Consider the following 14,146-nt stretch of genomic DNA (forward strand, 5'->3'; position numbering starts at 1 on the left):
TGTTTTCAGGACTCTGAGTCACATTTGTCTTTACTGTAGTTGCCATTGTATTCATTTGCTAGTCTCTGGTCTGCAGTACAGCCCACCTGTCCCTTTCTGTGGATATCCTCACAACTTTTAACTCAGCATGGGTAGTGTTTTGTGTTTGTTCCGTGTCCACATAAATCTTCTATTTCCCTGCCTGGGTTGGAATGCCAAGAAAGGAATAGAAAAGCACTAAAATGTTATATGTTGAATCCCAGATGGCTTTGACTTCTCAAACGAGGCTGACTCAAGCATTCCTGGCTCACCGATCCAACTCGGCTGCACAGACCTAGGGATCAAACGTGAGCACGAGGGGGAAGTGCTGGTGCGCAGGACCCCTGAGCATGGCTATGGCTTCCCGGAGCCCACCTTGGCAGCAGCCACCACAGAGGGTAGGACAGAGATGAGGAGGCAGAAGTCAGTGAGGCAGTTGCTGGAGGAGGATCCCGGCTCCCTATCCCCAAGCAGAACTTCCTTCCATTCTAGTGTGTGTTTCCGCTATCCCAGGGTGTATTAGCTTCTCTTTGCAATACACGCGTCCCCTATATACCTAACACCAGGTCAGGTACTACCTTCTGTTATCACGTGGGCTGGCCTGGGCTTGCATCTCTGTGCTGAAAGACTGCTTGGCATGGCAAAGAAAAAAGACAGGTTAATAGCCAAGAGCTTTGGGATTGCTTGGAAACTTTCTATTACTGAGCATGTTTAATATTAAGAAGGAAAAAAATGCACCAGATGAGCATGATTCTAGTCCTGAAAAGTAGGCTGTATAGTAAAAATGGAAATGGCCACAGCTTAGTTGCAATAGTGTCTTGTTAGTCTGGAGTTTTTAAATTTTCAAGAATGAAGTTTTCTGTTCCCATTAAAAGTCAAGCCTAAGATGGATATACAAGTGTTGATGTTTTATTTGTCAGTCATCCTTTGACTGAAAACTCCTACAACTCGTTTAGAGCTGGCTGCTCTAAAGACAAGTAGCAAAAGAGCACTTGTGTCTTCAAGAAGAAAACAGGTTGTCATGTTTCTAAAAACTTTAGAAACAATTATTGCTTTCTTTCTCAGTCATGCTGTCCACAAAAATGCTGTAGGGGTTTATATGTCTGCTTTGCAGCCAAGAATAGCAGACAGAGTAGGTGGTAGAAATTTATTTTGCTTAAGTTCAGCTATTAATTTTTGAGTAAAGTTGATTTACTCAATAAAATATTTGCTTTTGAGTACTGAACTTGACTCATGATTTCTTCTCAGAGATGAAATTCACGTCTTGTAGATTTAGCTAAACATATTTTCAGGTATTCTCCTATCTTAAGTCTTCTTCTCTATCTGAACATTTCCTTGGTGTTTCCAGCCTTTATAAGGACTTCAGTTGATTGTAAATGAGTTTTATTTACACATTTGGATAGGTTTCAGATTTGTTCTTCAGGAAACAATAATCTGGATAATTTTGAGATTTAATGTAGTGTTATCACAGAACCCTTACCCTTAATCAGAGTTACTCCCACGAATTAAGACCTCATGCTTCTGTAGAAGATGGTGGCATAAACATCCTTAGAGCGGGTTTCTAATCTACTTGGTGCATTGTGAATTTGAGCATGCTCAGTAAAGGATCCTGTCTTCTCTTAAATCACTTGGTCTTCCTCCATTTCACTAATCTTTGCATGTGCATGACCTGAAGGATATAGAGAAGTCCTGAGCTGCAGAGAACCTTCTGTGAGAAATAGGAAGTGGGAAAGAAATGGATAAAGATGCCGCATTTAGTCTTAACTTGTTTTAATACATTGATCTAATTCGGCATATTATTGGTTAAGGCATCGTTCCATATGCTTTACTTCAGTAGAAATGGGTTGAGTATCAGTTACTTCTGCAACATTAGCAATGTATAATTACATGCTTGGGCAAACTGCATTCTCCAGCTGATGGCATCTGGGAGAAGGCCAAGGAATGGAGTTTGGCTGGATCATCAGTGTATAATTGTGTGTGTATATATAGGGGTCTGATATTTTACTGATGCTGATTTCACAGAAAATTTCAGCTAGAAAATTCCCTCTCATAAATACCATTTTGGTATCAAACAATACAATGAAACACTGATAATTTCTAGTGACTTTTCAACCTTCAGGTATAGGAAGGATAAAAAAGACTAAAAGTAATTTTAAAAAGGTGATAAAACCCCTTCTTCAGATCAGTGTTTTGACCCAATAAATAGGAAAAGGGAGGATTTCAAGAATGACTCAGTAGTGCTCTATAGGGTATTCTGCTTGAGGGTCGTTGCAGCTGTGGTTGTGTGCACTGTTTTGGGTCAGCGGAGAACATGGTGTCTATAGCTACAGGATTAACGTGTACACACATAAATAGCAAATTATTTGAGGGCAGATTTATCCTGATGAGGAGCAGTGAGAGTCAAAAAACCACACCGTAGTGCAACTGATACAATTTCTGTCGGTTTGCACTGTCTCTTTCTCTTTAGGCCTTACAGTAGAAGAGTAGTTGGAAGGGAGATCTTTAATTTTTGTTTCCTTTTTAAATTGTCTTAATGGACTGTTGGAATAAAATAACCCCCAAAAACAGAAGGAAAGAAAACTTCATTGCATCATCCTGTTTTTTCTCCCAGAGTATGTAAGGACTCAAATATTTTTTATTGTTTCTGAGGGCAGTTTTTAGAGAAAAAATGACATGTATTAAGAAAATAATGTGTTGGCTGAATTACTTTTATCCCACTGAGAACTTCTGTAGGCATGTGGATCTGACTAGACAGAAATTCTCTTGCATGTTGTCTTCTCTATTTTCTTCATTTTTCACCACTGCTGAGCAGCCTGGGCACCTGTGTAGTTGCAGCATCCAAAAGCTTGCAACAACCCCTCTCAGTCTTGTATTGAAATTCTGTGGGTGAAATGCCACTTTTTGGAGTGACTATTCTGCTTCACTGTCCCTGAATAGGAATGTGCCATTACTCAGCAATATTTTAATGTAAACTTTGAAAACTCCTAACGTTCTTGTAATAATAACCTTAGCAGTGCTGTCTGGAGACACCTTCTTGCAAGTTACACACCTTTCTTTTGAATAAGACAGGCTTGAGAGGGGAATTCAGCCGCTGCTCTTGCTGCTTGCACCCAACACGCTTTCATCCAGCTTTGCATGATGATACAGATGAACGTAAATGTTTGTTAATTGAAAAAGTGGTCTTGCTTTTGGTGTGTTCCAGTTATGTCTTATTTTTATAGCATCTTTGATTATGTGTGGGAAGGTTGGAGGGGGGAATGGAGTTGTGGTGGAATGTGAATTAAATATATCGCTGTCTAGTGTAAGGAAATACACTTATGTCTCAAGGAGAACATGGAGGCCTAGTTCAACCAGACAGGGTGGGCAGGAGGGGAGGAAATTATATGTATCTTAAATATGGTTACAGGAAGTTAAAGCAAGTAACACACCCTTCACTTCAATAATAGCCCTTGAAACCTAAGAAGCTTCTTTTTCTAAGGCTAAAGGCTTTACCAAGGAAGGAAGACTGCAGGAACATGAACTATGTTGCCTTTCTGCTTCTGGGAGGCTCATGAGTCAAATAGAACTAATAAAACTATAGAATAATCTCTTACTGCATTGTTCTGAGAGAGGCCCTAGAGTGGTCTGATTTGGAGATGCCTAAACATCTTTTCTGAGCTGATACACAGTAATGGTAATTCCAAGGCAAGGTTTCCTGAAAAGAAGTAATAAGTTTAAAGCAGAGTAATAAAACCTCCCTGTAAAGTTTTGCATTACACTTCAGAAATGTGAAATTGGATCAGGCTGTATTCCTGCTGCTCAGAGCAGCAACAGCACTGAGAGCTCTGTCTGTTCTGCTTGCTTAACATAGAATGTTCCTTAACACAATCAGCATGAGAGGGATGAACTTCCACTCAAATGTTAGAATCTTCTGGGTACTTGCCACCACGTTTTTCCCATTCCACAAAAAAGATTTAAACATAATGTCTGCTTGGCAGCAAGCTGTGTTGGACAATCTTAACAGTGGAGCTGTACAGCAGCTTTAGCTGGCATGGATCTGTAGGTTTTGCAGATTTCTTGCAAATCAGGCTCTACAGCTTTTATAAGGAAAAGCAAAATTTTTATAGCCTGAATGCCTCTTTTGTTACTAACAGTTAAAATTTGTGCCTTTTTCTCATTGAAAGGAGATACATAGAACAAAAACTCCAGCTCCATTTTCAGTTCTGAAATTTGAATGCTGCTCAGTTTTCTATTGAAACAGTAACTTCTTTTGAGTACTTGAAGCTTAGAAAAAGGACTTGAAAAAGATTTATTACAAAAAACTGTGTCCAGCCCTAATCATATTATAGACCTGAGAACCATTATTTAAGAAATAAGATTGTCAGACCTTTATTTTCTCTTTGAGATTCCAGTCAAAAGCACAGTGCCTCTCCTACAACATGAAGTGTTTCAGAGATTAAATTTCTCTTGGTTTTTTTCTTTTCCTTTAAAAAATCCAGAGGCTGGGATAAAAGTAGTATGGTGGAAGCACCTGGATGGGATTGCTGGAAATGCAGGGAGGATTGAGTTTTGGAGGAGAGAGAACTAGAAATTGGGTTAAGCTTCAACAGAAAGTGTAGTCCCGTTGTTTGGAGTACCAGCTCAATACAGGAGAAGCCTTCTGCCTCTGTTGGGACGTTGTGAACATTGCTGGCCTAGGAAGCAGCCTGATTCTGGAGCTTACTGAGCACTCACCAGAACTTACTCTGACTGGAAGAGATCCTGAACATGCTTAGACCTTGCCTTGCTTCAAAATAGGATAAAAATAGTCTGAAAGGGTGGTAGTTTTGTTTTGTCTCCTTTTCTAACCACATGTAGGAGGAGAATGGGTAGCAGTATGTACAGACAGAACTAAAACAAATTAACCAAATAGGGCCTAATTCTACTTGTTTATAGTCAAAGTTTGGGACTGATATTCTGACTGATAATGTAGATGAAAGGCAAATCAAGCTCAGGGAGCACTTATTGTTAGAGTCTGTTATTCTGCTAAATACAGCAGGAAGATGATTGGCTGAGAATCAAAAAAATCGTAAGCAAGTGGAATCCAGGTGAATTAGCAAATGAGGTTTGTTCTGACATTCTGTGCACGTCTTTGTCTTCATGTAACTTGAGTGCATACTGTGTGTTCTGATTGGTTTGTGGGTTTTTTGGTTCCTTCTTTTTTTCTTAATAGATACTGAAGGTGTAAATGGAAGAGAGGAGTCTGTGAACCTTAATGATGCTGATGAAGGATTTTCATCAGGAGCTTCCCTCAGCAGCCAGCCAGCTGGGACCAAACCTCTATCCTCTGTATCGCAGAAGGGCAGCCTACGGAAAACAGGAAGTGTGCGTTCTGCTAAGGATAAAGAAACCTCTCCTGCAGCAAAATCCAGTGAGAGCCCTCGAGATTCAGCAGCTCGAAAGCAGTACACGCACCAATCCACTGACCTGGGTGGAGATACCATGGAGATGACACCTACTAAGAAACACCTCAGCCTGCCTGCTGGGCAGGTGGTGCCAAAAGCCAACAGTCTGAGCCTGATCAGGACTGCCAGTGCTTCCTCCAGTAAATCATTTGACTATGTGAATGGCAGTCAGGCAGGCTCCAGTGCTGGAGCTGGTACAGAGGGTTTTACCAATCTAGCAGCTGGCAACACCAATCGGTTTTCAACCATCAGCCTACAGGAGGACCGACTAGGCCAAGCTGGGGAAGGTAAAGATCTCCTCCCCCCAGGAGCTCCCCTAACCAAGCAGTCTCGATCTCCAAGTTTTAATATGCAGCTGATATCCCAGGTGTAACTTTGACTCCCTTCCTTAGTGCTCCCTCTTTCCTCTTAGTTCCCTGCAAGTTCATCCTTAGGCAAAACATGAACCATCATCCCACAGTGTGAAAATACTGACTGTTGTGATCTTGTTCGATTTGGTTTAGCTACCATACTGTATTACTGAAACAGCAATAATTCTCCTCCCACCTCATCCTCCTTCCCCCTTGTAAACATCATTGTGAAGCAGTATATAATGTACTGTATGCCTTTTTCCATGCCTTCTTTTCTCCTTGGGTGATGTGCAATCCATCGTAGGCTGATCAGTCCCATTTCAACACTGTGAGACTGGAGACACCGGCGGAAATGGTGAATGTGATCCCTATGAGATGATGCTTTGGCTTTGTTAAGAAATAGAAACGGGTTTGTTTTCTCGGTCTACAGTACTGCAAAGACTACTGGATCATGACTTTTCTTTCTCAGAACCAGGAGTGCCTCAGAGATTCTAGTGTGACTTTGGACCTCTCTGAGTCTGTGCAATCAATTCTGGGGAGGGGATTGTCATTGCTGCTCCTGGCTGCCTACAGCACTTTTGTCATTAAAATGAGGGTAGTTTTTTCTTGACTGCCCTCAGTCTGTCATCCCAGAAGCTTTTGATGTTCAGCAACTGAGACATGCGTATTAACAAGCTGTTTTCCCTCGGAGAGAGGATCCTAAGTTGATAATGTAGGTTACAATGCACTTCTAATGGCGTTGTAGCCATTTGTAATGTTACATGTCTTCCCCTCCAGGACACAGGGTCATTCTGCATTTAGACTAAAATTTAGGCACCACCACGCTGTTAAAGCAATTTGGTTTGTAAGTGGGAGGGAAACACTACTTTCCCAGGAAATAATGGCTAGCTCTGCTCCATTTTTGTTGTTGTTGTTGTTGTGAGGTGCTGATCATTGAATTGAAAAGTATATTCGGGTAAAGAGTATTTCTCAGGCTGCTTTCTTTGGTATCATGGCTGTTGGGACACCCCACCTCTTTCAGCTGCTTTCTCAATGTCCCTGAATTCAATCATGGTGTCATTTGAGGAATCCTGTAGTCCAGACAGACCATACTCTCAAGGTGCTGTCTCAGGGATAGAGACAATAGTTTGCTGGAAACATTGAAGTTTCAATGTGAAAAGCTTTTCTAGCAATGCCGTTTGTGCAAAGGGTTACCAGCAGCCCTTTTCCCCCCAGAAGGATCACACTTCATTGCCTTGGTCTATATAATCTTTTGATGTTTTTTAACTCTTATTTTAGTGGATTGGTCCTACTCTAGAAAATTCAGAATTCGTGCCATTGAGCCAAGCCTTGAATGTATATGACTGGTGTATGGGCACTGGCTGGTACTTATGTTAAAGAACACTGCCTAGAAGCACATTTCTGGTTACACAGGAGAATGTTGGTCATTCTCTCTCCATCTCTCTGTTTCTCTCTTTGGACTGATAGAGAGCATTCTCAGCATTCTCTATGCTGAGTCCTGTATGATATCCTGGAAGTTTACAAACTGTAAACCTGCAGGAAGGTTAATTTTTTTGTGGGCACTTTGGTTTCACTGTCACTGTGAAGGATAAACATAAGCAGTTACAAACAGCAGGTTGTCTTTGAATGTCTTTTGGGGTTTGGGTTTTTTTAGGGGTTGGTTTTGTTTAGGGCTTTTTGGTGTGGGGTTTTTTTGTGTTTTTCTTTTCTTTTGAATCTTTATTTCAAATAGAACTTTTTTCAAATTTATATTTTCATTGAAATATTTTAAGGGTCTTTTTATGGTTTGTCGAGTCACTTTGGTGGCCTAGTCTTCGTATCATACATTCATAAGGTGAATTAAGTGGCATTTGATCAGATGCAGAAATTCAGTTAAAGGGTAAATGTACTTATCAGAAAGAAAGAAAACCTTACGGTTTCTAAGTGGAAGTTAATCTTAAAGGACACCAGTCACACACAGATGGAACTAAGGCAAAGTGAGTTTGAACCACAAGGCTTACATTTCTGTAAAAATGTCCAAAGCTATGTATGGTTAAACTCTTCTTTATAAAATAAAGTTTTGCTAGTGGAGACAATTCATAAGTCATGGCTGAAAGTACAAAGTTTATACTTTGTGGAGATCATCAAAAAGGAAATTTGCTTAAATCTTTGGGAAAGAAAAGGTCAGGAGTATCAGCTAATTTTCTAAGAGTTACTTAATGTTTTAGTATTTTAAAAAGTAGAGTTGTTCATTAGCAAAATTCTTTGCTTTCTACAGTTTGCATTATAAACATTCCTCCAGAAGTTTTAGGACACTTAAATTGGCATCAGGTCATATTTTACAATCTTTTTTAAAAAAATACTCTCTTGTGTGGGGTCCCACACTATAAAACTATTTCAGGAAAGTGTGACAGCTTTAGTGACTTCAGACTGGGAAGTCAAATGTACCTGCATAAATTAGAATTGGCTACAACTTCAATCAAACTACCTTTTAAGATATTTTTACAGTTCTCAATTTGTTCATGTGCCTTTTGTTATGTTTCATTAATTGTATTTTGGTTTGTTCTTGTGTATATATACCTATTCCATATCAGTCTTTTTAAAATGAGTTCGAATTTATCCCTGTAAAAAAATTAATTTTTGCTATATGCTGATGTGATATGTCTATAACTTCTCAAAATTACCCTTTTAGTGCAGTTGTTGGAGCTTGTTTTGTTGTTTTTCAGCCAAGTACTGTTTAACATTTGTCTCACAGATTGAGTCATCACCAATATCCACAAACCCACTGTAGTAACAGGCTTTGCAGTGCTGTGTATCATTAATGTTAATGTTTATCATTAATGCTTCTGGATGTGTCTCACACTATGCTAAGTTGTGTCAAGATCGTAGAAAAATTTATACAGTAACTTCAGTGCACTTCAAAGTACTGTGGCAAGAATAAAATTAGCAGTGTCTGGGTTATGGGTGAGGGAGTTATCTGCTGACTTTCTGATTATATATGCTAAATACCAAACAAGGTACAAAACATACTTAAATTCTCTGACACCTGTGACAAATGTTTAGGCTTAAATCAAACCTCTTTATCCTAAATTCACTCTACTGTGTCTTCTTTTAGAACATTTGGTACTTGACATGAGGCACTAGGTTTAGATTTCTGCAGTATTTCGGTGCAACTGCAGCATTATAAAAGGAGGACAAGAAGCAAAACGCTGATTTTTCCCTGTGAGTGTGTGCATGATGCACATCCATATAACTCTTAGGTGAGGAAGTGTGGATATTCTGATGTATATATACACTTAAGTAGGGAAAAATGAAGTACTCTTTGATACACATCACTATGCTGCCATTTTGCAACTCTTCTTTGGGGGCTTAGTAATTTTAAGAAACAGAATACTGTTACTGTAAACTCCAGCTTGATTATCGTTTTCAGGGGTTTACAGCTTTTTGTTTGAAATGTGGACTATTTTTTCACCCTGTAGATGAAAGTAAAAAGTGATGAAGTAAAAATACCTATTAAAGTCAACGTTGTAAGATGACAGTTTAAATTGCTGTATTATCCCTTTAGTTTTCAATTGGAAACTTCCACATCAGTGTCCATTTTAAATGCAGATTTCTTTGAACACCCTTTCTAATACAAATTTGAAAAGGTTTTTTAACAGCATATTCATTATGTAATGCTGAGCATCATGTGGCATCCAGAAGGCATCAGCTCTAGTGTTTGTAGTTGGCAAGTGTGTTGGTCTCAAACACAACATTTCCAGCGTTCTCCTGCTTAGCTTTAACATAACTACAGTCATGAAAATAGTGAGAAAAAATATTTTCTGACAAAGTATTTATTTGCACTACTTATGAATACTGGAGTTTACTGGGACAGGGTTTTTTCTCACCATGTGAGGTTTACTTGTGTGTGAGTAGGTACATACATTTGTCACGTGTTGACAATCAATTGCCTCAAACTGTGTGTATACTGTATATAAATAGGAACATATTTTTCAAGATTAAGGGGGAAACCTGCATCTTAGTGGTGGTGAAGCTACTCTGTAGTAGTGTGACCCCAACTCTGACCGCATTTTGTCTTCAGATTCTGTGTGGTTTGTTTTACTTCTTTAATGAAGATTATAAATGTTCTGGGAAAATTTTAGCTCCAGGAAAATTTTCCTCAATATTTAATGTATAACATGTTCAGAGATTATATTTTGAAAAATTAATTTTGGAATAGATAATTCTATGCTATGACTGTATTTTAACCTAAGAGTTTGAACTTGTCCTATTTTACCATGAACCAATGGCTATCTTTTTTAAGTGTTCAGCATTTTAACTTCAGTCACAAACCAGAAATTTTTGTTTTTCTTGGCTTACAAATTTAAATTAATTTGTAGACTAAGAGAGAATCAAGAATAACTTTTTGAATAAAATCATAAAAACGAAGCTGTACAGTGTAGGTACTGTGCTCACAATCCTGGAGGAGGTATAGAAAATAGGATGGACTATGAATGAAATGTATGTACTACACACAAAACAAAAATACTTCTGATAGATCTATTAATCTCATCCTTAAATTCTGGAATTCTCTCATTGCCAAAGATATTGCTATCTTGGCATGTTTAGCATAGCATTAGAGCCAGGTCTCATCTATGACAACCATTTATATCATAGTTTGCATCAGAAGAGTAAACATGGCCCTTTTATTTCAGTTTCTTGTTTAGGGTAATTGCAGGGCTAAAGTTGCAAAATATCACTCATTTTCAAACCTGGTAAGCATAGAAGCCAGATCCTCTGTACTTGCATTGCATTCTTGATTTATATACATTTTTCAGTATTTTATATTCTCTTCAGTATTTTAAATGCTATTTGTTTCTAGCATATGGGCCTAAATCTCTCTTGATTATTTTTAAGGGTCTTTTTCCCCACTGGCACTTGGGTACACTTTGCTGTGGAAAGATTTTCTGTAGATAATCATCATTCAGAGTAACGTGTTGCATTAGTGAAGAAATGTATCAGTCTGTCAAAATTTGCATGTCATGACCCGTTGAAGAGCCAAAATACTTGGCCTGCCTTTTCCACGGTGGTGGAAGGCGATGGTGAGCTGTGAGCACTGTGGCTTGTTCCTGAAAACAGCAGCAGGTGGATTTTGCAAGACTGATATGTATGAGGTTTTCCACATAGTCACTATGAAATTTTATTTTGAATAGATCTTGGAACAAGATTTTTAAACGTAACAGCCATCTCAGATAAACTTGCCTAGTGAGTTTGTCAAGTGTCAAGGCCTGTGATATCAAGATTTTAGAAGCAAGCTGTGAAAGTCTAAGGGTACCTTACAACTTAAAGAAAAGAATTTTGTAAAAATCTGTCCCATGTTATTTGTATTCAAGATTTAATGAAAAAAAAATACACTTTTTGTTTCCATTCCTTTATTTATTTTTCCTTTAGGCTACACCTGTCCCTGATCTTGTTTTGTGTGTGTGTGTGTTCATTAGAATTTACCAAGGGTAGTATCTGAGGGACCAAATGAATTTAAAATAGGTCCATAAATTTTCTCTTCTATCATAAAGCTATTGCTGTGAGAAGCTATTGGTGGGAACAGATGCATATTAAAACTTTGTACAGTAAAACATTGCCCTGCATTTTGGCTTGTGCATGTAAGTGATGAGGTCAGGTTTTATTGACCAGTGACTTGGTTGTGAGCTCCCAGTGCTCTACAGTTGGTAAGATGTACACAGCTTTAGAGAGGACTGTCTTTGCATTCTGGTACAACTTTAAAGCAATTGAAATTTTGACTCTTGAACAGACAATTAATTGCTCATTAAAATGTGGTTTAGAATTCACACAGGTTTTGAGTTTAGAGGGTAAAATGGTTAGGGGGGGATTTCTATTAATGAGCATCTCGTGGTAAAGTGTCTCTATGGTGCTTTGTCATGGAAACTTCCTTACAAATCAGTAGTGAATCCTGTGTGTTTGTGTCCTCATCCTCCCCAGAACTGATCACAAACAGAAAAAAACAGTGTGTATGAAGCAACCTTTTACCTTTTGTTCTGAAACAAGTACTTGGGAGTGACAGAAATTCTGGCTGTTGACACTGTTCTTTCTGTTCAGGCAGTTGTTGTTGTGCTAGACTTTCATGTTATTAGTTATGAAAAATGCAATTAGTAAAAACTTTGTGGCTTCAAGTATACAGTAGATGTGAGTTAACAATCACTCAGGATAAACAAACATGTCAAAGTATTAATAGATTCCTAGTAATGGGGTGTGTCTGTGTGTGTCAGTGTGTCAGTGTTCAATGATTACTTTGAAACAGGACAGTTTGATTACATTAATAACAATAATAATTACAATTATTACTTTGTTACTGTTTTCTTGCTGATAGTGCATACTTTAGGGATGGATATTACTGGCTGGTTATTTATGGACAAATACCATATAATTAAATAAAACGGAGTCATTTAACATTTTTTTCATATCGAAGATTCCAGGAAAAAGCTAATAAAGATTTTTAATAATTAAATCAGCTACTCTTAATACATTTTAGATTTACTGTGGTAGCTTTTATTTGCTATTAAAAAACCCCAACAACTTAATGGAGGTACCCCATGCTGCATTTTTTAAATTTGTAACTCCTGTACTTGACAACTAATCTTTTGATCTGTTTTTGCCCTTGTAAGAATACAGAATTTGCTCTCAGTTTTACGAGCAAAAAGAAACATTCTGCAAGGGTTAAAAGATTATTTTCATACTATTTTCTGTCATACCAGGTTTGTTTCTCTGAACTAGGGTTTCTGAGGATTTTTACTACTTTAGTGCTATGTAATCTCATAGCAGGAGCTTAAGCAGCACGAAGCCCACTTTGTGTGGACAGACAGGCAAGGCAAAGGACATGGATGGCTGGTGTGAGCCCCTCTTCACCAGGACACCCTGCCTGCTGGTATGAACCCCAGATGTTCAAGATTCGGTACTGGTGAAAGACTAAACCAAACAGGTTTTTAATAACCGTGACCTCTGCTGTATGATGTCCTCTAACCTGGGACCAAGGAAAATCTTCATTCTTAGTCCTGAAGAAGGCACGTATTGAAGATCATGTAATTGGTGCATGTAAGCCATTATCTTAACTGTCTTACTGAGCTGGTTCATGCTGTTGACTTGTTGAAATGTGAAATGTAGTTACTATTGACTTTGTAAATACCTGCCAGAGAAGAAATATAATTATTTTAAATCATTGTAAATAGAGATGTATAAAACTCGACACACTCTGCAATGCAGAAAAAAATTATATATATATATAAAAAATATATAAAATGTTAAATAAATATTGTGCTGTTTCTGAGCAGAAATGATTACGTTGTGAATTGCTGGTTTTTAGAAGTGTGGTTTAGGGGAGCGGGCGGGGAGCGGCCCAGGAGCTGGAGCTCTGCCCGGGGTTCTACGGCGAGGGATCTCTGCCCGGGGCTCTGCGGGGAGGGGGAAGACTGCCCGGGCCTAGACGGGGAGGGACAGAGCTCTGTCCGGGGCTATACGGGGAGGGAGAGAGCTCTGCCCGGGGCCATGGGCAGGTTTGTGCTCGGGGCCGTACGGGGAGCTCTGTACCGAGGCCGTACGGTGAGCGCCGTGCCCGGGGTCGTGGAGGGAGCGCTCTGCCCGGGGCCATGGGGGTTTCTGCCCGGGGCAGAGCTCTGTGCCCGGAGCCGGCCGGTTCCGCGCGGTGCTCAGGGCCCCGTTCCTCGCCCCGCCAGGGCGCGCTGCCGGCGCGGAAGTCCCGCCCCGCGGGCCGCGCTCCGGGCGTGGGTTGGCCCCGGCTCGGCTCCGTCACGGCGCGGCCGCCGCTGTGAGCGCTCGGGGCGGGCCGGGGGCCGAGCGCTACCTGCACGTGAGGCCGGTGCCGCCTCCTGCTGCCGCTGCCGGCGGCGCGGGGAGCGGCCTGGCCCCCATCCCGGCCCCGGTCCCGCCGCAGCTGTCCCTGAGGGGAGGGGTGAGGCGGGGCCACCATGAGCCGCCATGAGGGGTCGGGCGGCGGCCGCCGCCGCGCCCTGCAGGTGAAGTTCGTGCCCGACGAGGAGGTCCTGAAGCACATCGCCGACGACACAGGTACAGCCGGCCCGGCCCCGCCCGCCGCTCCTGGGGCGCCGGGAGAGGGGTCCGAGCAGCCGCCGCAGCCCCGGCAGGACGAGGCCTCCAGGGTCGCTCTCCTGCCACCGTCCCCTCGGCGGTCTCGGTCCCTGCCGGCACAGGGCGGGCTGTGGCGGGGCGGAGCGAGGCTCCACGTGGGGCTTCCCATAGCACAGTTTTACTGCAGCCTCTGGAGATGCTTAAAACTTGCCGGTACAAGGCACGGAGCATCCGGATCAGGCTTCACTGCTGGTCCTGTAGGTGAGACCAGCAGTAGGT

At 40.8% G+C, this 14,146-nt stretch overlaps 1 protein-coding gene across 10 annotated transcripts in view; it reads left to right on the forward strand.

Annotated features, from left to right (window-relative positions):
- LOC139674885 (hyccin 2) overlaps positions 1-14,146 on the forward strand; it is a 73,110-nt gene that overhangs the window by 41,162 nt on the left and 17,802 nt on the right. For 7 of the 10 annotated variants that reach the window (XM_071561830.1, XM_071561824.1, XM_071561823.1 and 4 more), the window contains 2 exons: positions 243-416; positions 5,210-13,092. The exons of 1 other annotated variant lie outside the window; for it this stretch is intronic. In XM_071561830.1, coding sequence (XP_071417931.1) covers positions 243-416; positions 5,210-5,814 — 779 coding nt within the window. In that variant the 3' untranslated portion in view covers positions 5,815-13,092. Of the gene's footprint in view, positions 1-242; positions 417-5,209; positions 13,093-13,568; positions 13,847-14,146 lie in introns of those variants that run through there. 2 more of the 10 variants (XM_071561833.1, XM_071561832.1) reach the window with 2 other exon arrangements.

This window comes from Pithys albifrons, chromosome 8 (genome assembly GCF_047495875.1).
Source record: "Pithys albifrons albifrons isolate INPA30051 chromosome 8, PitAlb_v1, whole genome shotgun sequence".
In the NCBI taxonomy this organism is placed as follows: Eukaryota; Metazoa; Chordata; class Aves; order Passeriformes; family Thamnophilidae; genus Pithys; species Pithys albifrons.